This window comes from Stereum hirsutum, assembly GCF_000264905.1.
Source record: "Stereum hirsutum FP-91666 SS1 unplaced genomic scaffold STEHIscaffold_4, whole genome shotgun sequence".
Classification (NCBI taxonomy): domain Eukaryota; kingdom Fungi; phylum Basidiomycota; class Agaricomycetes; order Russulales; family Stereaceae; genus Stereum; species Stereum hirsutum.
Window position 1 is genome coordinate 111,769 of NW_006763134.1, and position 23,759 is coordinate 135,527.

Below are 23,759 nucleotides of genomic sequence, written 5' to 3' on the forward strand. Positions count from 1 at the left end.
CGATTATCAGATACCGCCGAAGACCACATCAGATCGGCGAGCGGATCTGTATGCGTTCTTCCTGAACTTCATCCGGACGAGGATGCAAGACCGGTGGACCAGTCGCTGGTTGGGGCCACAACGCCGTTGGACCATCCAACGATCTGTGTTCATGCGGTCCACAGCAGCTGTGCCTTGCCCATAGTACTAGCGCAAGGAAAATGTATGACCTTCGAAAAGCCGTGCTCTTTTTCCGCTGGTGCAAGTCCTGCTTCGTCCTTGAGTAGCTTCCGTACTGCTTGCTCGTCTTCACGCAATGGCAAAGGCAGAGTCGTCTGAGCTGACCGGCACCATCGAGCAGCGCTTTCATCGCGCCTGGTATGCCGGCGTGCCCTTCATCCCCACCAAACCCACTCCCCCTCCCTCCTCGCCCCTCCCCTCTCCAGAACAGACGGCATCATGGCTCAGCGTACTCGCCTTCTCCTGGCTCTACCCCGTCATGCGAGCGGGCTACACCCGTCCGCTCGCAGACTCTGATCTCTGGCAACAACCCGACGAACGTTCTGCTCGAATCTATGGCCAACGCATCCTCGATGCCTTCGAGAAGAGGCGAGCCGTTCCAGCGCGTGCTCCCCTTCTAAAGCGCGTAAAATGGACTCTGAGCCTGAAAGGCCCGAAGTACGTCCGTCGGATGGAATCAGACTGGAAAGCGTCCTACAAACCGTCCCTCGTCCTCGCCCTCAACGACACCGTCTTCTGGTGGCTCTGGTCCGGCGGTATCCTCCGTCTCTTCGCCGACGCAGGCCAGATCTGTTCGCCCCTCCTCGTCCGCGCCATCATCACCTTTGCCCAGGAATCGCACGACGCAATGTCCAGTGGCACCACGCCACCCAGTATCGGAAAGGGCGTGGGGCTGGTGTTTGGCTTGTTGGCGCTGCAGTGGGCCGTGCTCTTCGCGAGCTCGCATGCGTTTTATAGGATGTTTACGACTGGGGTGATTTTGAGGGCGGGATTGATACAGGTTCTGTTTGGGAGGGCTCTGAGACTGAGTAATCGCGGCATGGCTCGAATCGGTACCTTCCTTTCCTTCCCTTCACCTTTCCTTGCCCTCCAAATGTGTACTAACGACCTGCTACAGGCTCCTCCGCCCGCCTAACCACCCTCCTCTCCGCCGACATCTCCCGCATCGACTTTTCCTGCGGCTACTCCCACATGGCATGGACCGCCCCCGTGCAAATCATCCTCTGTCTCATCATCCTCTGCGTCAATTTGGGCTGGGCCGCTCTGCCCGGTTTCGCGCTCTTTCTGGCGGGAGGCCCGATGCAGGGATGGTTAACGGGGAAGTTATTCGCTTTGAGGTTCGTTTCTTCGCGGACTTTTGATCTGGGGTATGTACGTGGATATATGCTAATTGGTGTTGTATCGATACAGGAAGAAAAGCATGGTCTGGACGGACAAGCGTATCAAGCTGCTCACCGAGCTCCTCGGGAACATGCGTCTCATCAAGGTCTTTGCTTGGGAGGTTCGTGTTCCGCGTCCTACTTTTCCCCTTTTCGTTGTGTGCCGTCCTACTTTTTTCTTTTTCCTCAATTATATGTCGTCGATTTATCGATGCATGTACGGTTCTCCGTCTTTCATATTTTCTTCACGTTCGACACTCGTGCGGACGCTTTGAAGGTCTTCGTCGCTCGAACCTTCTTCGCGTTATCCGAAATACATCCGTTCGGAATCGCCACATATCTATTTTTAGATATGCACGCCACACGCACTTTATTCTCATCCGCCACACACCCAAATCTCTTCTTGCTCCTAACATTTACTCCCGTCTAGTTCTCTATCATCATATCGATTCGAGCTCTTATATGCATAGCGAGTGACCCAGAATGCTGACGTCTCATCGTATTTATTTCCAACTCTAGCTCCCCTTCCTCACCCGTGTAGCAGAGTACCGACACACAGAGATGGAGTACGTCCGTCCCTCTTCCGATCCAACACTTTCCATTATATCCTCACCGATCCCCTCCCTCTCTGACCTTCTCCTCCTTCCCTCTCTAACCCTCCCTCTTCCCCCCTATCCCCTCTCCCCTCCTCGCTCCCACCCCCCACCCACAGTTTCCTCCGCCGCCGCCTAACCCTCCGCGCCCTCAACAACGCCCTCGCCTTCTCCCTCCCCACCATCGCCTCCGTCGTCTCCTTCGTAGTCTACGCCGCGGCCGGTAATGGGTTAGACGCAGCTGTTATCTTTAGTAGTTTGAGTTTGTTTAATTTGTTGAGGACGCCGCTTACTTTTTTACGTGAGTTCGTACCCTCCCATTTTTGCCGGCCGTTTTGAAAAAGGTTCCTCGGGGTGGGGTTGGGTAGAGAGTAGAGGATGAAACGATCGCGATACGATTACTGACCAGGATTTATGTTTACTGTTTACCATTTACGATAGCCGTCGCCCTAAACTCCCTCGCAGACGCGAAGAACGGAACGGCACGCATTCGCGAAGTCCTCCTCGCCGACGTCCTTCCCTCTCCTTCATCTCCTTCATCCCCCTCTCCCACCGCGTCCTCTCCCTCCTCTCCCTCCGACACCCACGCCCCTAGCACCCCCACCCCCTCCTCTCCCCCCTCCTCATCCTCCTCCTCAGTCCCAATCTCCCCCTCCCAGCCCTACGCAATCTCCATCCACTCCTGCCGCTGGGTCTGGGAAGACGTCAAGCCCGTCTTCGTTCCCGTGATCAAGAGCCCCTCTCTCGTCGCGCTCGTTAAACTTGCGTTTGGGAAGTTTGGGGCGGGGGTTAGGGGGTTCGGGGAGGGGTTGAGGGGGGCGGGGGTTAGAGGGGGGAGGGGGGATGGGGATGAAGACGATAAGGATGCGGGGGCGGACAAAGAGAAGGGTGAGGGTGAGAGTGGTACGCCCACGCCTAGGACCCCGTCGATCGTGAAAGCCCCCCTTACACCTTCCTCCCTCGAAAGCTCCAACGGAAACGAGGAAAAGGAGGGGGAGAAGGAAGAGACGTTCCCGGTCGTATTCGAGCTGGGCGACGTGACGCTGCAGATCCCGAGGGGTGAATTATGGGCTATCGTTGGGCCTGTGGGGAGTGGGAAGTCGAGTTTGTTGCAGGGGATGATTGGGGGTGGGTTCCTTCCTTCCTTCCTTCGGTTCTCCTATATCCTACGCTATGCTTCATCCGTTCTTCCTACTGAAACGAAAACACCCCTAGAAATGCGTAAATCCCGCGGCACGGTCTCTTTCTCCGGTCCTATCGCCTACTGTCCCCAAGTCGCCTGGATCCAGTCCTGCTCGATCCGGGAGAACATCCTCTTCGGACAGACGTGGGACGAGGAGCGGTATTGGAGGGTCGTGCGCGAGGCGGAGTTGGAGGGTGATTTTGGGATGTTCGCGTGAGTGTCTCTGTTCCTCATCACATCTCTCTATTCAGAGGGTGGAAACGTTGCTGATTTTCCTACCTTTCCTCCGTGGTGTGGTGCACGTGTGGCGTATACATGTACAGCGACCGCGACCTGACCCAAGTCGGCGAAAAAGGCATCTCCCTGTCCGGCGGTCAAAAGCAGCGAATAAGCATCGCGCGCGCGATGTATTACAACGCGCCCATCACGATTCTCGACGATTCGCTTTCTGCGTTGGACGCGCATGTGGGGCATAAAGTGTTTAGGAACGTGATTGGGCCGGGGGGGTCGTTGCATAGACGTAGTGCTGTGGCTGCTGGTGTTGGTGGAGTGAAGGGAGAGGGAGAGGGGAGAGAGAAGGGAGAGGGGAGAGAGAAAGGAGAGGGGGAAGAGGAGTTGATGGGGACGAGGGTGCTCGTTACGCATGCGGAGTGGGTCCTGGGCGAGTGTGATGTTGTTGTGAGGGTTGAGAGCGGGAAGGTTGTGAGTATCAAGCAGGGGAGTGAGTTTAAGGATGAACATGCTATGGAGCCAGAGGCGGAGAAGGAGGTGAAGGAGGAGGAGGAAGCGGAGGAGGAGGTTGAGGCTGTGGAGGGGGCGACGGGGCTGGTTGGACCCATTGTTGAGGACGGGAAGAAGACGAAGGGCGCTGCGTTGATGCAAGCGGAAGAGAGGCAGACCGGCTCGATCTCTGGAAAGAGTGTGTTTCTCTTCTTTCACCCTTCTCGTCGTAACAGAATGCTGATGTGCTGCCTCGAACCCAGCCTACAAAGAATTCTTCACCGCCGCCCGCCTTGTGATCATCGCCCCACTCTTCTCATTCGCCGTCCTCATCTTCCAAGGCTCCTCCATCCTCTCTCCTTACTGGCTAGTCTGGTGGGAAGACGACCAATTCGGGCTCCACCAAGGCATCTACATGGCCATCTACGCCATCCTCGGTCTCTGCCAAGCAACCGGCCTCTTCCTCATGGGCCTCGTCTTCGCCCTCTTCACGTACAACGCCTCGCGCACTTTGCACCAGAACGCGCTCACGCGCGTCATGCACGCTCCCACGTCCTTCTTCGATACCACTCCCCTCGGTCGCATCATGAACCGGTTCAGCAAAGATGTGGACGTGATAGATAACCAGATCGGTGATGCGATGAGGATGTTCATGGGCACGCTGGTGCAGGTTGTGGGCAGTATTGTGTTGGTGTCGATTATTTTGCCGTGGTTCTTGATTTGTATTGCGGTGATTTTGGTGATGTATCATTGGTTGGCGTTGTTCTATAGGGCGAGTTCGAGAGATTTCAAGGTGTGTGCTTCCCATTCTAGGAAGGACAACGAGAAGATGCTGACGAGTTGATGGGAATGTTGTAGCGGTTGGACGCAGTGCTCAGGTCGACTCTATATGCGCATTTCTCGGAAAGTATGAGCGGTCTTGCGACGGTATGTCTCTTCTATAATGTGCATAGAGCATATACTGACTTCCATTCAGATTCGTGCATATGGCGAGAGCGATCGTTTCCGCGACGAGAACATCAGCCGGATCGACAACGAGAACAGGTCAGCCGTCCTCCTTTCTCCCTTGATGTCCTCTTTTTCACGAGACTGACGATCTGCGTAGAGCATACTGGCTTTCAGTGACGAACCAGCGATGGTTGACCGTCCGGCTCGACTTCCTAGGTTCCCTATCCATTTTTTCAGTCGCTATGCTCGTCGTAGGCTTGAGGTTCAGCGTCTCCCCTTCAGAGACCGGTGTCGTTCTTTCGTATATGTTGACTGTCCAGCAGGTAAGTACGACGCCACACTGTCTCTCCTTCTCTTCAAGCAGCAGATTTGCTGATGAGCCCCAATGCGACAGGCCTTCGGCTGGATGGTCCGTCAATCCGCCGAAGTCGAAAACAGCATGAACGGCGTCGAACGTATCCTCCACTACGCGAACCACATCGAACAAGAAGCGCCACACGAGATCCCCGACGCGAAACCGCCTGCTTCCTGGCCCGCACAGGGTGAAGTGCAGATGAAAGATGTGGTGCTGAGTTATAGGCCAGGATTGCCGCCCGTGTTGAAGGGTGTTAGTGTGGATGTGAAGGGTGGAGAGCATGTGGGTATTGTGGGGAGGACGGGGGCGGGGAAGACGACGAGTGAGTACTCTTTTGTTGAATAACGTACGTTGTTGGGGATAGGATACTGACCCTGAGGTGGCCGTTGCAGTTACTATGGCGCTATATAGGACGGTGGAACTGCTTTCAGGGTTGATCAAAATCGACGGAGTGGACATTTCGAAGATCGGTCTGAGGGATCTACGCAGTGCCCTTGCGAGTGAGTTTACGCCCGCCTCTTCCTTGTGTTTTCTTTGTATTCTGATATAGTCTCTGTTTCGCCTAGTCATCCCACAGGACCCTCTGCTTTTCCAAGGTATGCTTGTCGTCGCTTTCGTCGAGGTTAACAGGCCTAACCGTCTTCACAGGCACTCTCCGTACCAACCTCGACCCCTTCGGGTCCTACGACGATGCCACGCTCTGGAGCGCCCTCAAACGATCATGTCTTGATCTCGAGATACCCGAGTCCGAGGCTGTCACTCCTACTGGTTCGAGTGATGAAAAGTCCGGGAGCCAGAGGAGGTTGACGCTGGACTCGGAAATCGAGGCGGGCGGGGCGAATCTTTCGGTTGGACAGGTAAGCCGCTTCGACAGAGAGACGAGTTTGAGGTATTGATAGGTTCTGGTGTCGACAGCGTTCGTTGGTGAGCTTCGCCCGTGCAATGGTCAAAAACTCAAAGGTTATCATCCTCGACGAGGCCACAGGTGCGTCACACATCATCTGCACATCCTTCTCCTTTCCCCAATTCATAACTCACATCACATCTTCCCTCTCAGCCTCAATCGATTACCACACCGACAACATCATCCAAAAGACCATTCAGACCGAATTCGCCGACCGAACGCTCCTCTGCATCGCGCACCGTCTGCGCACCATCATCGGCTACGACCGTATCCTCGTCATGGATGCGGGCCAAGTCGCTGAATACGATACGCCGGAAAGGCTGTTCAGCCAGGAAGGGGGCATATTTAGGGGGATGTGCGAGAGGAGTGGGATTGGGATGGAGGATATTGTTAGAGCGAGGGAGGGGCATGGGATCGATGAAGTTGACCGTAAGGATTGAGAGGGGAATGTGAGGGTGAAATGTTTAGACCACTTTACAGTATAGTCAATAGATCATGACAATTAATGTTATTCACGACGTGCAATGAGAGCTCACAGCACCACAGTACCCATCTGGCACCGCTGGTCAGTTTGGCTGTATGCGGTCCCGAACACTCTGTCTCTAAGCCTGTCGTGGTGTGGTTCATGTATGGAAATTTACTTCTCTTTCGTTACGACAGAAGGAGAGGTTTTGTGTGTGCGATATATCTTCGAAGGGGTCGTCTTCTGCGTGTAGCATCATGCTTAAACGACTCAGCTTCATCTTAGATCAGTCAACGATCGAAACTTTTATGAATAAAAACTAAATGTTAACCCATTCTACCCGCCAGTTCGGAGTGCTAAGTATACACTAGGACTCTATACGCCGATAAATCCAATCATAAGGGTCCTCAGACTGTAGAAGTTGCGATTTGCCATCGTCATCCCGCCATGTGCAAGCAGCCCGGTCCCATACCTCTGGTTCCCCATAATGCTCCAAGATAGACGCAGCAGTCATTCCAGCGCTCCTCAGAGGCTTCTTCAAGACCGTCAGCAGCCCGTTGTAGTCGTTGCTCTCATGATTCTCCGGCTCCGTGCTGACGCTCGCCCTCGCAAAGTCAAGCAGTACGGTATGCGGAGTTGGCGAGGAGAGCGCCAGAACCTGGCCGTCGTGCCAATCATGTTGAGATACATCGGCATACTGCAGGACCCGCAAGGAATGCCGAGCTGCCTGAACCTGGTAAGACAGAGCGTCAACTGACGAACGGGGAGAATATTTGCGAACTAACGAAAGGGACATACCAGTGCACACCTATCAGTATCCTTCATCGTAGGGATGGCCTTTGAGACAGTGACTCCCGGGATATATTCTAATAGAACGCCGTATACCCAGTGTCCATCGGGCAGCACGAACTACGACAAGGGAACAGTGTAAATTAGCCTAGCCGGTTACCTGAGCGTAACTGACACCTACTCTGTGTGCTCCGTAATACCATGGAACGGTTGCACCCTGGGCGAAAGCAAGCTGTTGGTATATCGCGTGTTCGTGGCGGACCAGGTCTTCACTCGTGCGCCAGGAGATCCACGTTGTCTGATCAGGTCCAACATCGTGCTCGTCGGGATCGTCGGGGGCATGTGTTGGCAATAGACGGTCATCGAAGAGCTTGAGGCAGAGGGGAGGTATGTTGGGGGGAACGGGTTGGTCATCAACGGCTGTGATCTCGCATCGGTATACGGGATTACGTTCCCCGCCGAGCCGCTCGAGGAGGGTGATGCGAAATTGGGTAGATTCCGAAAGACGAGACTGTGTATCTTCGTCGAGAGGCGGAGGGCGCCCGATAACTCGCAGGTGCTCCATGGTAGAGGTAGGAATGGATTCTAGGTCAACAGGCCAGTAAGGGCGAAGAGTGGCGTTGTATCGGGAGAACCCTCCGGTTGAAGCGGTTACGCTATCCCCAGGTCGCAGTATATTTATCTTGTCGATATTGTCCGTGATGTAAGTTTTCCAGCGTAAGAACTGGAGAGCCCGAGGGGGAGAACTCTTCAGCGTATACAGATCAAAGTCCGACTGGCGATCATGCGTCGCGAAAACCGCAGTGTCCGTCAGCAATGGTTTGCTTGGATCTGGCAAGCAGCCTAGGACCTCAGGCGGATCGAAGATCTTTGTAGACCAAGGGTGTGCAAAATATGAGTCGTAATAGGTTCCTGCTGTGAGAGCTGCACTTATGTATGCAGTGATAACCACTTGAATGACGACAAGGTCCGGGTCGACGGATAAGCGTTCGAAGATGACCGTGCGGGGGCCCGACTTGAGGTCCTGTTTGAACACGAAGAGAGATTTGAGATCGCTACATATGACCTTTGCTGCGGGGTCCGATTTCCATGCTTCGGTCAGGTATCTCGACAAAAGAGGTGAGCGAGTAACCTCGCCAATTGCGTCTCCAAAGCCATCTGCCTAATGAAGATTACATGAAACCAATACAGAGGAGCAAAAACATCGCACGTACTACAAAGAGCACTATCGGGAAGCTAGCGGGGAATGGGAGAACATTCGTGATCGTGATGATCGAGACACCTGGATGTATACAATAAATCCCTGACCCACCAGCAACAAGAGTGAACGTACCATCTTCGGGATTACGGGATATCTGCTGTAGAGGCTCTTTAATAAAATAAGCGCGTAGTTGTGAGAGAAGATCCAGACAGGGCATAACAAGGGTATTTGTAAGGTATGCGTGTAGTCGCTCCGTCTGGTGTCCAGTGTACTCTGTGTGCGCAGTCGGCCAACCAACCTTGAAGTGATGGTGTTGTCTGAGCCTCAAAGAGAGCGCGGACAGAGACTGTTTCAATGTAGCTTCAGAGCCTGTCGGTGACCGGAAGGTGTAGGAAACATGTGATGCAGAGTTCTGATGTTGGGTGGAGTGTTGGCTAGACTGCGACGAGATGGGGGGCGGAGGCGGAGGAGTAAGAAGCGCTCGGTGAGGGGCACCAAGAATGAGTGCTCCTCGGGTACGGCAGGCCATAAGGGAGCACGTTACTGATCCAGGAGACAGACGGAGAGTCGGTATAGTCAGCATCGTTGTCCCCTTGCTTCAGTCTTGAACTTCAAGGTCTTTCGCACCCTCAACGACTGCGGTCCCATAAGCAAATAGATGTAAACAGTGCAGAGTGGCGTTGGCCACCCACTAAGTTCCCACAGGTTCCCACTCCGACCTTTACTCTCTTATCGATATCCTCCATCTTCGCTCGCCACCTCAGTTTTGCCGCCGTCTCATTTTTGTCTCAAGTTCCTACAACGGTCCGGATCCGAGTGACTGAGTCAGTCAGTCAGTGAGTCGTCCCGTATTGTTTTGGCTCAGCCTGTAGTACTGTACTTTTTCGCGCACAAGTTCACACCACCGCCCCTCGGCCGTTGCCGAGATGACATAATCCGTTCGTGTCCCGGTTCGCAAGCAGACCGGGACAAGGGACAATGTTCGTGAACATCGACACTTTTCCAGGAATATGACCTTTCACAACCGCTCAGCAGCCATTTATCCTCTGCATTTGGGTCAAATATTTCACCCAGTGGCAAAATCTAGCCCAAAGTGTGTCTTGGGGGCCTTTCTGAGGTCACTTTAGGAGCCTAGAATATATTTGCATTTTTGTCAAATTTGCACCAAATTTTGGTTTGTCCCATTTACAAGTTCAGTGCAAGTCAATGGGGTGGGACTGTCCCGCGGCACGAGTTCGTTCGCGGCCCCCATGGGACACGGGACACGAACTTGTGCGCGAAAAACTACAGTATGTACAGACTCAAGACCCCATTAGGATATCACTCCAACTGTCATTCTCAAAGTCTCTTCACTTTCGACCTTCCGGATCCTTCAACACAAGTTGTGCAACTACAGGCTTGTTCAAAAATTCTGTTGGTCCGAGTCAGTCTCACCATTTCCCACGTCTGCAGGCGAGCCTCTGCAAACAGCTGCAAACCGTCGCGGAACCTGAAATGGTCGATTTTCAATCGTGACCTGCTACTAGTAAGTATTTGAGATACTTACTGATCCATTGAACTCCTCTTGAAATTTCGACGATGAGCGTTTCATTATACTATTAGTGTCCCCTCGTTCGGACAAACAGTCGTTCGGTCAGTGCGAAAAACACACCCAATTCCCTATTCTTTCTCCCCGTTCAAGCTCTTATAAATCATGTTAAATCAACACTAGACCATCTGCGAAGTGATTTGAGTACAATAATGGCAGTGGGAGATCGAAGGGGGGCGATTTCGGACACTTTGGCGGGATCGGCTGTCCGATCGACGACCTTTCTCTCAGGCAATCCACAACAAAATTGCATGAGCATGTAGCTACACTGGTAGTGGGCATTGCGTGTGCAAAGTTTCATGGCAGGAGACCTTATACTGCATGGACTAGATTTTTTGCAGTCCAGATTGTCCGAACGAAGGGCCAGTGATAGTAGCTTGAGGGCCTAGTAGTCATCCACGGGAAAGTTGCCGCTCCCTGGTGAGTCTAGCCCTATACCTCAGATTGAGCTCTCGCCCTTCAACCCCAGCGATTGTGCACGGAGTAACGTCATGGTGTAATTTCTCCCATGATGCGCGTGCTTCATAAAGAATCGCACTAACTACATGAGGAGAAATGGCTCGAGAAGTATTATCGATTCATGGATTGGAATACTTATCAGGATAGAGGCGGTCTGCGTATCTCGTAACAGGTGAAGCAGACACAACTAATTTGTCCTAGTGAACAATCACATTTCTGCTTCGATTCAACACTTCAAGTGAAACGCTGCCGAGGAGATAAAATAGGAGCTCGTATGCATCTAAAACTCAAACCCACTGGTGATGTAACGTCTCCTTCGAGAAGAAAGACAATTCCAATTGTCTTTCCTCTCTCGGCCGCAATATATGACCACTGTCGAGGGACCATTGTCAGGCCTGATGCAGTATCACACTGTTCCGCTTCGAATAGCCCACGACTTGTTCAGTGGCCTAGCCATGCAGCTGCTGTCAACGGTCATATGCCAGAGTACACAGTTACAGGATTACTCCTGACATGATATTTGAGTCTGCTTCACGGAGAACAACGAATCAGAAGAGAAGGGGCGGCCTTCAAGGTACAAGATGATACATCCTTGTCCGAAAACAAGGATCCAGGGCCGCTGTAGGCTTAAGTTTCAACTCTACAACTGCATGCCTCACCTCCTGACTCGTGAGACGTGCTGTAGCATTGCTACGCAGCAATCCCACCTCATGGGACATTTGACTATAACGAACAATTGGCGGTCTGCACCCTCTAGGAGCCTCATTCGTCGTTCAATTGCATCGAATCCCCTGCAGCTCACCCTGATTCCTCCCCAAAGGCCATTTGTTATGAGATTTCATCTGCTCAGAGCCAGACCCTTTCCAGTCGGAACTCTTGTTCGAATATAAGCCAAGGACAGCAGTAACCTTACCTGGACTCTGACCCGGATCATGGATCCGGATTCCGCGAGAGCCTGCCATCGAAAGGGGACCCGAGAACGAAAATTGGGATGGCTCATAAAACACGAGGTCATCTCGGCCACATCATGGGGTAAGTTTCATCATCTGAATGTGCGTACACCGCATATCAACATGCGGCCTTCTTTGACTTGTCCACTAGCGGAGCTTCAAGTTTGCAGGGTGATTAAATACGAGTCACCGAGGATGTATGCCCAACAGTATCGCTATATACTGGCATATAAACTGAATCTTGCGGGTCACATCTTGCATCAAAACTCCGCCATAGGCACGCAGAGACCTCAGTGTTGTTCCTCGGTCTCATGGTAGTCAACAGACCTAGTACACACAACGAGCTTTCTGGCATATTTGGTTCACACGATGATCGTATCGCTACAGGGACAGCCTAGTTCATTTTGATAGAAGGAATATCTTCTCATGCTCGTATGATCTTCCATTCCTCAGCCGCAACCGTTCATATCCCTGATACCCGGTGCAAAAAGTATGTGAGGCATGCTTTCTCCCTAGGCGTGGTCCGTGATGTCCATATCTTTACTGACACGCCCCTGGGACTGTCCACTACGTATCGTTTGTTTTTGTTCATAGTTACCCCGGATGTAACGTACACAAGACATATGTGTGAGAGAGTTTTACCAAACTCAATCCTTTGGCCACCGGGCTGTCTAGCTCTCGTTGTAGAACTGAACAACGCCACTCTATTCCAAGCAGGTGCCTCTGCAAATTTGGACCCTAATATTCCAAAGTGAAATGCATATATAAAGGGTGCCCGAGTCGCTAACTGTCTCGGACATCACTCAACACCCAAAAAACACCACATTCCACCCCTAGCAAATCCTCTATGCCTGTTCGTCTCAGCTTTGGCACCTTCCGCTCCCTCTTCAACAGTCAGCGGGCCGCGAGGCTCGCGTTCGTGACTGAATCCCAGAGAATCGCGCTTACAGCTCTCTGGGCTCAGAAAGAGAAAGTTACAGACAAACTTCCGACCGCGAGTGGCATGCTCCTACAGTACGCTATATGTGTGTCTTCCCCTCGCCGCAGACGTTGATCATGTCTTTTTCTTCAGCGATGCCATCCATAAATCCGATTCGGATTCCCGACCGCACTGTACCATAGATATCTTCGACGTGAACAACGTGCCCATCGGGACAGCCCATGTCTTTGAAGATACCAATGAGGATATTGAAGTCTTCACTGAACCGAGGACTGGCGCTGTGAAAGTGAGTAGTGCTACTCTCGTGGTCTTTTTTCCAGACGAGTGGACAAGTACCCTCTGAACACTTTATTTATGCATCTGTCTCTTTAGGATTGGAACAAAGCTCAGCAGATAGGAAATTGAATGGAGTAGAGATGGTTGTGAGATGGGGCCATATCTCCGAGGAATATTCATGGTCACAAACAATCACTGCAGGGTTGTGGAGTCGTTTGTGCTAGGTCTTTGCCAGAGTCTGGTCTTTATTACGTCTACCGCTCGTTGAGGGTATTCTCACTTCATACCGTTTGCTTGTGACAGTGAGCGATATCAGAAATTATGCCTAGTTTTTCAACTCTTCTTCTCGAAGTTGTTTTCTTTTTGTTTCAATTTCTATCTGTACTATTAGTTACGAACAAAGGTACTCTAGAGGTACTCGTCTGCGAAATTACGATGGTGTCAAGATGGTGTTTTATTTTCAATGGCCAAATTTGTTTACAAATATGTGTTTTGGCTGTATTAACAGTAAGCAAGCAGTAGTTATGAAAGAGAACTTATACACGAGTCCATCTCGAGTGGGACTGTTTTCAGGACGAGCACAGAGCGCTGAGCGAGTCTTGACTGAGCCCTGAGATCTAGTGAGCCATGCTACCGGATTCCACAAGATCCAAACATGAACCAAGCTAACGGTAAAGATGTCGCATGCGGATGCGGAAGTGCGGTCCGTGCTCCAGGCTATCAGGTTGCGCGGTTTTTATTGTCTCCCATCGTGACGTTGGCATTATCCAGCTGGAGAACAAGGCGAGTACTGCACAGAGACATATAGCCGAAGTATATTCTGACCATGCGTTGATTGGTATGGGATATATAGACCTTCATGAGTCTGAGGCTGCGACTCCACAACGGCCTGCCGATGCAAGCTTGGCTTCCGACTCTCCTCTACGCTCAGAAATTAGTCGGAACTCATCTACAAGACCATATTGTTCGTGCTCTATCACAACGGTGAGTAATAACATCATGCCCACGTCGTCGTTTCTCTGAAATTGTACAAGAGTACACATGGGTACTCTATCGCGAGGATCGCCACCATCACGCCGACCACACGAGATCCTCCTCATGCCTCTACCACCGAGACCCACTCCTTTCGATGATCGTGCGTTTAACTCGGCGTGCTCCAATACTTCTGCAGTAGCTCGAAAAGCATCGTCCCAAGAGTCCACTTTGGCTCAAACTGTCGATAAACTCGTTCATGATCTACGCTACCAATATTTGGTAAAAGTGCCGGTCTCCCCCACCGTTGGACCCACGCGAGCCTTTCCGCAAGTCCTTCTGCTTATGTTTTCTTACAGATATAAATATCTGACAACACACTGAATACCAGGTCCAGCTCTGATATCAATGCATATCACAAAGACGTTGTCGTCGCACCCATATTGTCACTATTGTCACATCTAGGAGCCAGCGCCGCCAAGATTCGTTTGAGCTGCGTGCTTCACGCCCTGACCCAAGGTATGTCTGCCCGTATATAAATGATTCTGAGGTTTATAAAGCACTTGCATCGGCTGCCGCAGGTATCTCCGTCGTTTCCGTCGAAAGCGATTTGCAAGTGTCCGCCGACAGACAGGGTACTCCTGTGGTTATCCTGCTGGTATGGTTCCTTGACCTTCGATTGTGCCACTTGCCTTATAATGTATTTTTGCAGCCGCAGGACACTTTAAGAAAATCGGCAATATCTATACATCTACAGCTGCCAGTAGCTGTAGCAGAATGTGTGCGTGGCCATTGGAGGCAACATCCTGCGAGACCTATTATCTGCAGTGACTTTTCCACACTCTTTATTCTACACCCTCCGGCTCTATCCAAGAAACGTGATGCCGTTTTCGAGAGCATTTCCCTTGACTCCGGATGCGTTGCCCTTCGCATAGCAATCGCAGCATGCGTGCATGCGGCTCTTCCCGCCAATACAATGGCGAAGCCCTTCAGATTCAACAGACCACTTCCGCTTGGTTGCATCATAGACCCCGCTAAGCAGATGGACCCTGATAACAAAGTATTCCAGACGTGCCGCCACCACGCAGACTTCGATTATTTTACTCTGACTCGGGATCAAGGACGAGCTCTCCAGTTCTTCCGCTGGAAGGAGCATGCTCTTGCCACCGCCCCTAGACCCCTAACTCCTGGAGTGCGACTGTTCGCACGTACCGACGCATATTTCAGACGGGAACATCTACTGAAGTCGTACTATGATATGCACGAAATGCACCCAGAGACACAGGATCATTTGAGACGCACCCAGAGGAGAGATATACTCCGGGAAACTGTGCGGCTCTCGACATCCTCTTCTTTTTCGATCGAGATTATGGACGACCTTACCCCGTCTGCACCACCTGCCGCCGAGCGCGAGTGCACGACATACCGGTGCCGCATGGTTTCCGTTGACGATGATTTTACACCGTCCTCCGCTAAGCTTTGCGTTAAACTGTTCAACGATAGGCAGGCGTATATGAAATCGCCTACGCCTGAGATGGTGAAGGAGGGGTTGCCGTTTCGGTGGTGGACACGATGGAGACGTAGCGAGGACTCTGTCCGCTATGAGCATGCGTCGTACACTCGGCTCGCATGTTTACAGGGCTCTGTACTGCCGTGGTATTACGGAGCACATGAGGTAAGAGCTATTGTGTTGCCTTTCAATCGGATTCAGCTGATCTTTTCCGATTCAAGTTTACCCTTCCTGATGGGCGCGTGGTGTACGGTATCCTCCTGGAATTCGTCGAAGCCCCTTCGTTAGCACGTCTACGTGCCGAAGCCCTTTGCGATGACGAACAAATACAGCTTGTCAGTGTTGCCGTGTGAATTCATGGGAAAGCCTATACTGATAGAGTTGTGTCAGATCAAGAGCATTCGCCATATAATCTCCGCACTGCAATGTGCGGATGTCTCTCAGCACGACTGGCACAGTGAGCAGCTGCTCTGCCCTCACCACCCGGAATTCGGATACCATGCCGTCCTCATCGACCTCACAAGTACCAGTACAACTATTGATCCAGAGGTCTATCATGGCGACGATGACGTTGACGCATGTTATGCGATGTTGTGCGACAAAGACCCGGAGTTTTGGACAGGCCTCCGCGAAGAGCTTGTGAACAAACACTTTCGCTGGAGGGAAGTATGGGATCCTCGACCTATAACTCTTCTTGACGGTTCATTGTTCAAGCCGCCCAACCCTTATCGCACATTGTTCGGAGGAGCGGGTTCGAAGGTGTCGAGGTGAGATGCGTAAGAGGGTGTGTGGTAAGCATTGCATTTTATTGTCATCTCTCCTTGCGGGATGGAATTTTTGTGGAGATGTTTCTCAAGTGCGGTAGCTAATGGCGTTGTTTTCCCTTTCAGAACTCATAATGTCGACTGGTGACGGGATGCTGGCGATCATAGCCATACGGTCGCATTATCGGGATGTGTTCTTGCTTGGTCTTTGTCAGTAGATATGCCATCGACCTTATGTTCTATCTCCCTCTGTCTGGAATTCTGATTGACTATAACGCTATCAATAAACTCTGTAGAGCAATAACTTGGATGACGTGTTTCCAGTGGTTGAGCACCACAGTCAGCCACTGGGATACTGACCTAGGGCGACTTCGGATACTGTGACTATTTGACCTATTTCGCCTTATGGATCCCCAAGGCAAAATTAAAATTTACGCTTGGAAGTCAACTTTAAACATTAGCCAGTTTCCTTGAGGATCTGGAATACGACGTTGTTAGAGTGAGAAGAAAAGTTGCCACAGGTCCCGTCACTGCCGATGCCGGCAGGAAGCCGCGGCGGAGATTCAATCAGGTTTTCAAATTAGTCAAGCGTGGCAATCGCGCTCGCCCTGAGCGCGACCGTGACAATCATCCAGCTTTCGAAGACGAGGAATCTCTTCGGCAGATTTTTATCAAAAGTGTCGAGTTGGCATCAACATTGAATACAAACTTTTGCTGGAGCCTGAAGAGATATGGAATTCGTGGCAACAGATCATCGTTCAAGCCCCCCAACCTTCATCGTACATTACTTAGAGGAGCAGGTTTGAAAGTGTCTCCGTAAGACGCGTAAGAAGGTGTGTGCTGAGGCATCGCCATATATCCTGACGGGTATTGACATTCCTCTTGATAGGATGAGATGTAAGCAGCGGTTCGTAGTGCCACCTCAGCGTGCGTTCCTGTATCTCCGTGGATGGGTGTGAGAATGCTGGTGAACAATCTGTGGCTCTTCTCTTCTCTTGATCATATGACATCCATCCATAAAGCGCGTCCACCTGCTGTCTCTTCTCTTGCCTCTATCCTCTAGTCCTCCGAGTTCTAGGTGTCTCAGAAATATCGGAAACATGACGGCCCCTATCTTTTCTTTCATTAGCGACTTGTGAGTTCTCTAGTCAATGAGAAAGTACTTTCATACTCATCCTTGAAATGTTGTACAGTCAACACATCGTCGATGGCAAGAAGCGCGGGTCGAAAACCACCAGCAATGTCGTCAATCCTACGACCGAGGAGGTTCTCGCTAACGTCCCGGTGGCTGATCGGGAACTTTTGGACGAGACAGTTGCTGCAGCATCACGCGCATTCCCTGCGTGGGCTTCCGTGCCGATCGAGACTCGACAAGCAGCCGTGGCAAAGCTAGGGGACCTCATGAATGAGAAAGTGAACGAGTTTGCGGACCTTCTCATCAAGGAAGTAGGGAAGAATCGAGAGCTTGCGTGCGTATTCGATTGGGCTTATGAGCGCTCTATTCGATGATTAAATACGATTGTGGGTTCGTAGGACTATTGAAGCAGGATCTTGCGGTCCTTGGCTACATGGACTTGCTGGCGCTTCACTGCCTGAAGAGGTTCTCCTCGATAATGACAATCGCACGGTTGTCACTCGTTACGTTCCCCACGGAGTGGTAAGCATGTTTATTACTTCAAGTTACAATCAAAATTTTTCATCATTTTCATCATTTTCCCAGTGCGCTGCTATAACACCTTGGAAGTGAGTCGCCATTTTGCCAGTTGTTTGTGCCACTCCGTCCAACCCCTCACTTTTTAGCTTTCCGTTGTCATTGATGGTTTGGAAACTCGCCCCTGCCTTGGTTGCTGGGAACTGTGTAATTGTCAAACCATCACCCTTTGCACCCCTCTGTGCAATTAAATTCGTAGAGCTCGCCCAGCAAGTCCTCCCACCTGGTGTGCTCTCTGTTCTTTCTGGGGACGATGAACTGTAAGCGGCGCTAAATATTGATCGCCCTGAAAATACGCTGAATGTTTTCGTCCAATTCAGAGGACCTTGGATATCGACCCATCCTGGAATCTCGCGCATATCACTGACGGGCTCCATAGCCGCGGGCAAGTCCATCATGCGAAACGCAGCGTCCAACCTCATGAGCCTTACCCTCGAGCTGGGAGGAAACGACCCGGCGCTTGTCTACCCAGACGTCGACCCCAAATCCCTTGCTCCGTATGTACATTTTGAGCCTAAGGTTTCCTCCACATATTGCAGCTCGCTCATAGTCGCACCATGAGAGCAGAAAGCTGTTTTGGTCCAGCTTCCATAATACTGGTCAGATTTGCTGCTCGATCAAACGCGTCTATATACACGAAGATGTCTACGAGGCCGTGCGAGACGAGCTGGTGGCTTACGCTAAGACGGTGAAGATCGGGAATTGCTTGGACCCGGATGTTGGTATGGGCCCCGTTCAAAACCGCGTTCAGTTCGACAAGGTCAAGTAAGTGCTGTCCTCTGAAGGTCTATAACTCAAAGTATCTAAAGATTCGGCTATAGATCGTATATCGATGACTGTCACGCCAATGGCTATGCTTTCTCCCTGGGAGGGGACACTATTCAGGGACCCGATAGCAAGGGTTTCTTCTTGCCGATCAGTATTGTCGATTGTCCGCCACAGGAGTCGAGGATCGTTCAAGAAGAGCGTAAGTGATGAAATACGCCCACTTCGCACAAAAGATTAAACACGTTGTTGTTCAATAGAATTTGGCCCCATACTGCCCCTGCTGAAATGGAAGGATGAAGACAAAGTCATCAAACAAATGAGTACGCAACACCGGTCTCGTCGGTCTCCAAACGAATGAGTTCTCATGTTTCTATGCGCTCTTGGGTATCACAGACGATGGTCCCTATGGACTAACCGCAACTGTATGGACCAATGATTTGGATCATGCACAGATGATATCGAAGAGGCTTGATGCTGGTACAGGTGGGCATCCCGCGCTTTACGATCGAGAATAACTGACAAACCCACTATCACCCGCTCAGTCTGGATTAACGAATCGCAACTGTTCCATTGGGATCATGTTCGTCCATCTTTACGTCTCTCTTTCGCCACGCCTCTAACTTCAACGTTTTTTTATCTTCAGCCTTTCGGAGGCGTTAAGGTGAAAGACACGGTCGCAACAGTTATTTTTCTAATATGCTGATCGTACTTGTAGCACTCCGGCATCGGCGTCGAGCACGGGCGTCAGGGACTTCTCTCCTGGACAAATATACAAACAGTCGCTCTAACTAAAGCACGGACCTGAGGTCCGATGATTCAATATTCATAAATCAGACAAGCGGACAACGTGAGTAGTAAGTCTTCCGAGTCGTTTATACACCGTGTTGAGGTCGCTCATGTTACGATCGTGCATGCAGGCTGTTGCGTGGGTAGACCATCGTTTTATGCTCCGTTTCTTCTTCTATACAGGTCCGGACGGTCGTATGACTATTGCAATGCCATTAAACTCTGTAGGCCGATACTTCGGATGCGGGATTTTGAGAGTTGAGTGACGCGCTATAATCGGCCAGAGGCCGGGGTATGCATAACCATTCGTGCCAAAAGGAAAGCCATTGATCTGAGCTCCAAGGCTGCGATAGACTTCGAGATTATCATTCGTGTTATCTGCAGGGCTCACAATAGGGCTGTTCTTGATATAGGAACTCCAATAGTCTCGGTCTTCAGGGTATACCTCCTATACCAAGTCTGCACTCGAGTTTGATAGCATCTTTATTCTGGGGTCTCTCGGGATTCATGGTCAAACCGGAAGTCATATGGCTGAAAATAAGACTTATATATAGCAAGTCGACCCGTACTCAGATTCAGAACGACGTCCGGGTCTCCTTGATCGTCCCCACACCATGTCTCCACCATGGCCCTTGGCTGTCTGGCTTACATCCAAAAGCTCGCTCCTTGCGTTCATGCTAGGCGTCATCACAATTGCTTTGGTAACCAGACTACGCTGGAACCAACTGAGCCTCCCTCCCAGTCCATCGGGTCTTCCTGTACTGGGGCACTTGCATCTTATGTTTGTCTCTGTTTACCACACGTTTTCTATACTTATAGATTCTGACGCCCTAACCCACACAGGCCACCAAAGCGACCCTGGATATGGTTTGGCCAACTCGCACGGAGCTTGCACTCCCCACTCGTCTATCTCAACCTGGGTGGCCAGGACACTGTAATAATCAACGACTACCACACAGCCGTAGACCTAGTGTGTCAATATCTACACTGTTTTCTAATATCATCCTCTTGCTCATGTCTCGTTATTCTAGCTCGACAAGAAGTCCTCCGTCTACTCCTCTCGGCCTCGTTTGGTATTGTCCGGCGAGTAAGGCGAATGTTCCTTTCGATTTATCTGCCTACATGACCTTATGACACTTTCTTGTCGTAGCTATGTTGGTTCGGGTAAAAGGCTGGTCCTTCTACCATACGGCCCATTGTGGCGCACTCATCGGGCAGCTTTCCACCAAGAGATGAATCCTCCGAAGATTGAATCATATGGACTCATTCAGACCTTCGAAGCAAGATTGCTCATGCGTCAACTATATCACTCGCCCGACAGTTTTATAAAACTATTCCAACAGTTTGCCGGAGGCGTTATTCTGAAGAGTATGTCAGCATCATAGTATCATGACCGAAAACCTCCATGGGAAGTAACTGACGGATCTGTAGTTGCGTACGGTTTGGAGTCAGACCATGCGGAGACCCACAAAGCGGTACGGCCTTTTGTCCTTTGAGTTTGCACGCTGTTTCAGAGGCTCATAAAAGCTCGGATACTGCCTAGGTGGATGACGTGACAGAACGTTAGTCCCAAAGTTGACTTCAAAGCGGGTTTTTAACTTACGTTGTACGTCTTCTAGTCATGCGATACCTTACAGAGTTATCAAATCCTGGAAACCTCGTCGATATATTTCCTGTACTCGATCTTCTACCCGACTTCTTGGCCCCATGGCGCCCCGCTGTCATCCGTGCACGCACTATCAATCAAGATCTGTACAAAGGGCTGGTGAGAGATGTCATAAATAAAGTAGAAGCAGGACAAATCAGGGCCGAACAAACATTTGCCTCTCGACTCTGGTTTAACCGAGAGAAAGCTGGTATGGATGAGCTTGATGTCGCATATCTTTCAGGATCAATGTATGTCTCTATTTCAGCACCAAATGACCCTCTCTAAACTGACGATTGACAGGTTCGAAGCTGGGACGGACACTACGGGCTCCTCTTTGGCAACTTTTGTTTTGGCTTCCATCACGCACCCCGATGTATATCTGAAAGCACAGGAGGAGGTCGACAGAGTCTGTGGTGATCAGCCCCCCTCGATGAGCCACTTCGAGTCTTTAGAGTACATAAGAGCGATGGTCAAAGAGACTTTGCGATGGAGACCCGTAACTCCTGGAGGTGTGTTTTGGACAGAGACATACCGCTCCCGAGGATTTTTAGACTGATCTCGAGCGCCAACAATTCTCAGGGTTTCCTCACCTGTCATCTGCCACCAAGGATGATACGTTTCGTGGACACAGGATTCCCGCTGGCGCTGTTGTTCTTCCCAATCACTGGGAAATGTGCTTCAGGTATGTCCTACCCTGATTTATTTATTTCGACAATAATTGACTATAGGATGAACTTACGCAGTTCCGAGACTTACGGTCAAATTTACAATCCTCAGCGCTTTGAACCTCGCCGATGGATAGAACGCCTTGGAGGGGTCGGAGACCTTACTGAGGGTCATCCAGCTTTCGGCTTTGGGAGAAGGTTAGAGCACCGAATACTTTGTCTCGTCTCGCTCGAATGCTAACAGTTCTTCATCAGGATCTGCCCAGGACGACATCTTGCCGCGAACTCACTCTACATCGTTCTTGCCCACCTATGTTACTACTTTGATATCAGAGTAAAGGACGGAGTTGAAGTTGACACTCAAGCATACACTACAGGTATCAATGTAAGCCTTTCCCTTGAATAGTATTGGGAGTAGAACTTACCACAGCACCATAGATCAAGCCGGAGCCATTCGAGTGCGACATCTCACCTCGAGAAAACCGTGTCGCGGACTTGAATAGGCAAGCCGAGGCTGCGAGAGAAGGGCTTCGCAGCCTTTGAACCAGGAGGTTTTTGTTATCGTTGTGGTCTTGGATCAAGAATAATCACCATGTCCTGCCAGTGGCCCAGGTGTAAGTAAGTATAACAAGAATCAGAGATGGTCTGCCAGGAAGTCAGATTCAACTCCTCGGTCTTAGGTACCTCCCGGTACCAGAGGTTGGATCAGTGGATTATATCTTGTATAACCCTGTGTTGACGAGTACGCAGATGTTCCTGTACGCTGAATTCAACGGCGGCGCATCTGAATGATGTGGCGAAAGCGCTACCTCTGTCTCGGTGGCGTGTCAAGATCGCCACTTGACAAACAATGCACAACAGACGATCGGGAGGAAAGTCGCCTTCGACTCTGAGACTGAGCTCGACAACAACTCGACGACATGTATTTGCGCGGTCGTTACATTTACTCTGCCCGGCTCTGCTCTCGCCATAAGCTCAGGCTGTCTAACCCAACTTAATAATTCAGAATCGTCGCCACTCCCCGTGGATAACCCAGGTATGATAGCATGGCATCTTCTTTTTTTGACATGTTCTCGGCTGATGCGCCTTTCCTGGACTCGTCACCACCATTTGGGTCATTTTGAGTCCCAGCTTCTTCTAACATATTTCAAGCGCACTGCTTGTCCGCGCCTGTTCTGTTCAGATGAGGCATGACCGAATTGTGCGTCGACTATAAAATGACTGGCAAGTGGAGAGCCGCATCTGATTCTCCATATCTCCATCATGCATCATGTCCTGTCCACTTAAGCTTAGACTCGTACTCAGACTGAGTCTTGAGAGCATTATGCCAACGTAGGCCTCACGACTACCATTCCGACTCTGATCAAAGGGAAGTCAAGATGTCATGTGGCTCACTTGAGGGCATATATAGGTCAAGGCGACCTTGGTCAAACTCGACACTCGCCTCAAGCCTGGAGCTGCCACTTCCCCTCGTGCAGGCCAATCGGTTTTGTATGAAATGTACTCGTTGTGGCCTACCGTCACTTTGTCTTTGACGAATTTCTCACTTGCGTCTCTGCTCGGCACCACATTATGCATCGCATTCATGGCTGGATTGCGTTGGACTTCAAGACATCTACCTCCGAGTCCCCCAGGCCTTCCCATAGTAGGACATCTACATTTGCTGTTGGTCATCTTTCTTTCCATATATCCTACTCGTTTTATGTTGGAATTGTGTCCATTTTGCTTGACAGGCCCTCTAAGCGAACGTGGATATGGTTTGATCGACTCGCACAAGATTTGCGTTCCCCGATCGTTTATCTGAACCTAGGTGGTCAAAGCACGGTAATAATCAACGATTATCAGGTCGCAGTCGACTTAGTACGCCCATGTTCACGTTCAGTGTTTATATTCGGCCTCTAAAATTGTCTCCTGACTTCCATAACGTCTCGATACTTATAGCTTGAGACGAGATCGTCCGTTTACTCCTCCCGACCTCACTTAGTGCTAGCTGGCGAGTAAGGCGTATCCTTATATTATCTTATCATGTTACTTACAGAGAAGCCATGTTGCAGCTACGCTGGAACGGGTAAACGGATAGTGTTTCTGCCTTATGGCCCTCAGTGGCGCGCCCATCGTGCAGCAATTCACCGAGAAATGACACCCCCGAAAGTCGAGAGCTACACCCTGATACAAACACTCGAGGCA

General features: G+C 50.8%; 7 protein-coding genes across 7 annotated transcripts; 6 read left to right on the forward strand and 1 right to left on the reverse strand.

Annotated features, from left to right (window-relative positions):
* The first annotated feature begins 257 nt into the window (after nt 1-257).
* On the forward strand, nt 258-6,611 carry STEHIDRAFT_93603 (uncharacterized protein). The gene is made up of 18 exons (XM_007301601.1): nt 258-1,052; nt 1,118-1,337; nt 1,411-1,501; nt 1,899-1,945; nt 2,092-2,273; nt 2,414-3,100; nt 3,188-3,368; nt 3,479-4,074; nt 4,139-4,668; nt 4,734-4,802; nt 4,852-4,919; nt 4,981-5,146; nt 5,218-5,500; nt 5,571-5,678; nt 5,745-5,774; nt 5,827-6,035; nt 6,094-6,163; nt 6,236-6,611. The coding sequence occupies exons 1-18, from the start codon at nt 296-298 to the stop codon at nt 6,520-6,522; spliced, it is 4,581 nt and encodes a 1,526-aa protein (XP_007301663.1). The 5' UTR covers nt 258-295; the 3' UTR covers nt 6,523-6,611.
* Nucleotides 6,612-6,887: 276 nt separating this feature from the next.
* STEHIDRAFT_137925 (uncharacterized protein) lies at nt 6,888-9,118 on the reverse strand (the record flags this gene model as incomplete). Its single annotated transcript, XM_007301602.1, has 5 exons — nt 6,888-7,278; nt 7,344-7,454; nt 7,516-8,496; nt 8,549-8,616; nt 8,668-9,118. 5 exons carry the CDS (start codon nt 9,116-9,118, stop codon nt 6,913-6,915), a joined length of 1,977 nt encoding a protein of 658 aa, XP_007301664.1. The 3' UTR covers nt 6,888-6,912.
* A 3,261-nt stretch (nt 9,119-12,379) lies between these two features.
* Nucleotides 12,380-12,877, forward strand: STEHIDRAFT_154400 (uncharacterized protein; the record flags this gene model as incomplete). Its single annotated transcript, XM_007301603.1, has 3 exons — nt 12,380-12,546; nt 12,605-12,758; nt 12,845-12,877. The coding sequence occupies 3 exons, from the start codon at nt 12,380-12,382 to the stop codon at nt 12,875-12,877; spliced, it is 354 nt and encodes a 117-aa protein (XP_007301665.1).
* A 724-nt stretch (nt 12,878-13,601) lies between these two features.
* STEHIDRAFT_119529 (uncharacterized protein) lies at nt 13,602-16,261 on the forward strand. Its single transcript, XM_007301604.1, has 8 exons — nt 13,602-13,732; nt 13,783-14,049; nt 14,112-14,239; nt 14,302-14,378; nt 14,433-15,395; nt 15,452-15,565; nt 15,621-16,021; nt 16,121-16,261. Exons 1-7 carry the CDS (start codon nt 13,608-13,610, stop codon nt 15,999-16,001), a joined length of 2,055 nt encoding a protein of 684 aa, XP_007301666.1. The 5' UTR covers nt 13,602-13,607; the 3' UTR covers nt 16,002-16,021; nt 16,121-16,261.
* Nucleotides 16,262-17,059: 798 nt separating this feature from the next.
* STEHIDRAFT_75400 (aldehyde dehydrogenase family protein) lies at nt 17,060-19,490 on the forward strand. The gene is made up of 14 exons (XM_007301524.1): nt 17,060-17,129; nt 17,188-17,463; nt 17,528-17,651; nt 17,715-17,737; nt 17,795-17,965; nt 18,026-18,202; nt 18,273-18,470; nt 18,527-18,672; nt 18,731-18,793; nt 18,867-18,956; nt 19,016-19,053; nt 19,117-19,134; nt 19,189-19,327; nt 19,391-19,490. The coding sequence occupies exons 1-13, from the start codon at nt 17,095-17,097 to the stop codon at nt 19,276-19,278; spliced, it is 1,449 nt and encodes a 482-aa protein (XP_007301586.1). The 5' UTR covers nt 17,060-17,094; the 3' UTR covers nt 19,279-19,327; nt 19,391-19,490.
* A 383-nt stretch (nt 19,491-19,873) lies between these two features.
* On the forward strand, nt 19,874-22,115 carry STEHIDRAFT_154402 (cytochrome P450; the record flags this gene model as incomplete). The annotated part of the gene is made up of 12 exons (XM_007301605.1): nt 19,874-20,040; nt 20,103-20,229; nt 20,291-20,346; nt 20,410-20,627; nt 20,691-20,734; nt 20,803-20,821; nt 20,879-21,155; nt 21,208-21,416; nt 21,487-21,589; nt 21,651-21,770; nt 21,828-21,957; nt 22,011-22,115. The coding sequence occupies 12 exons, from the start codon at nt 19,874-19,876 to the stop codon at nt 22,113-22,115; spliced, it is 1,575 nt and encodes a 524-aa protein (XP_007301667.1).
* A 464-nt stretch (nt 22,116-22,579) lies between these two features.
* STEHIDRAFT_119531 (uncharacterized protein) lies at nt 22,580-23,751 on the forward strand. Its single transcript, XM_007301606.1, has 8 exons — nt 22,580-22,608; nt 22,704-22,773; nt 22,866-22,904; nt 22,984-23,063; nt 23,184-23,237; nt 23,306-23,432; nt 23,514-23,569; nt 23,627-23,751. The coding sequence occupies exons 2-5, from the start codon at nt 22,763-22,765 to the stop codon at nt 23,216-23,218; spliced, it is 165 nt and encodes a 54-aa protein (XP_007301668.1). The 5' UTR covers nt 22,580-22,608; nt 22,704-22,762; the 3' UTR covers nt 23,219-23,237; nt 23,306-23,432; nt 23,514-23,569; nt 23,627-23,751.
* The last annotated feature ends 8 nt before the right edge of the window (nt 23,752-23,759 follow it).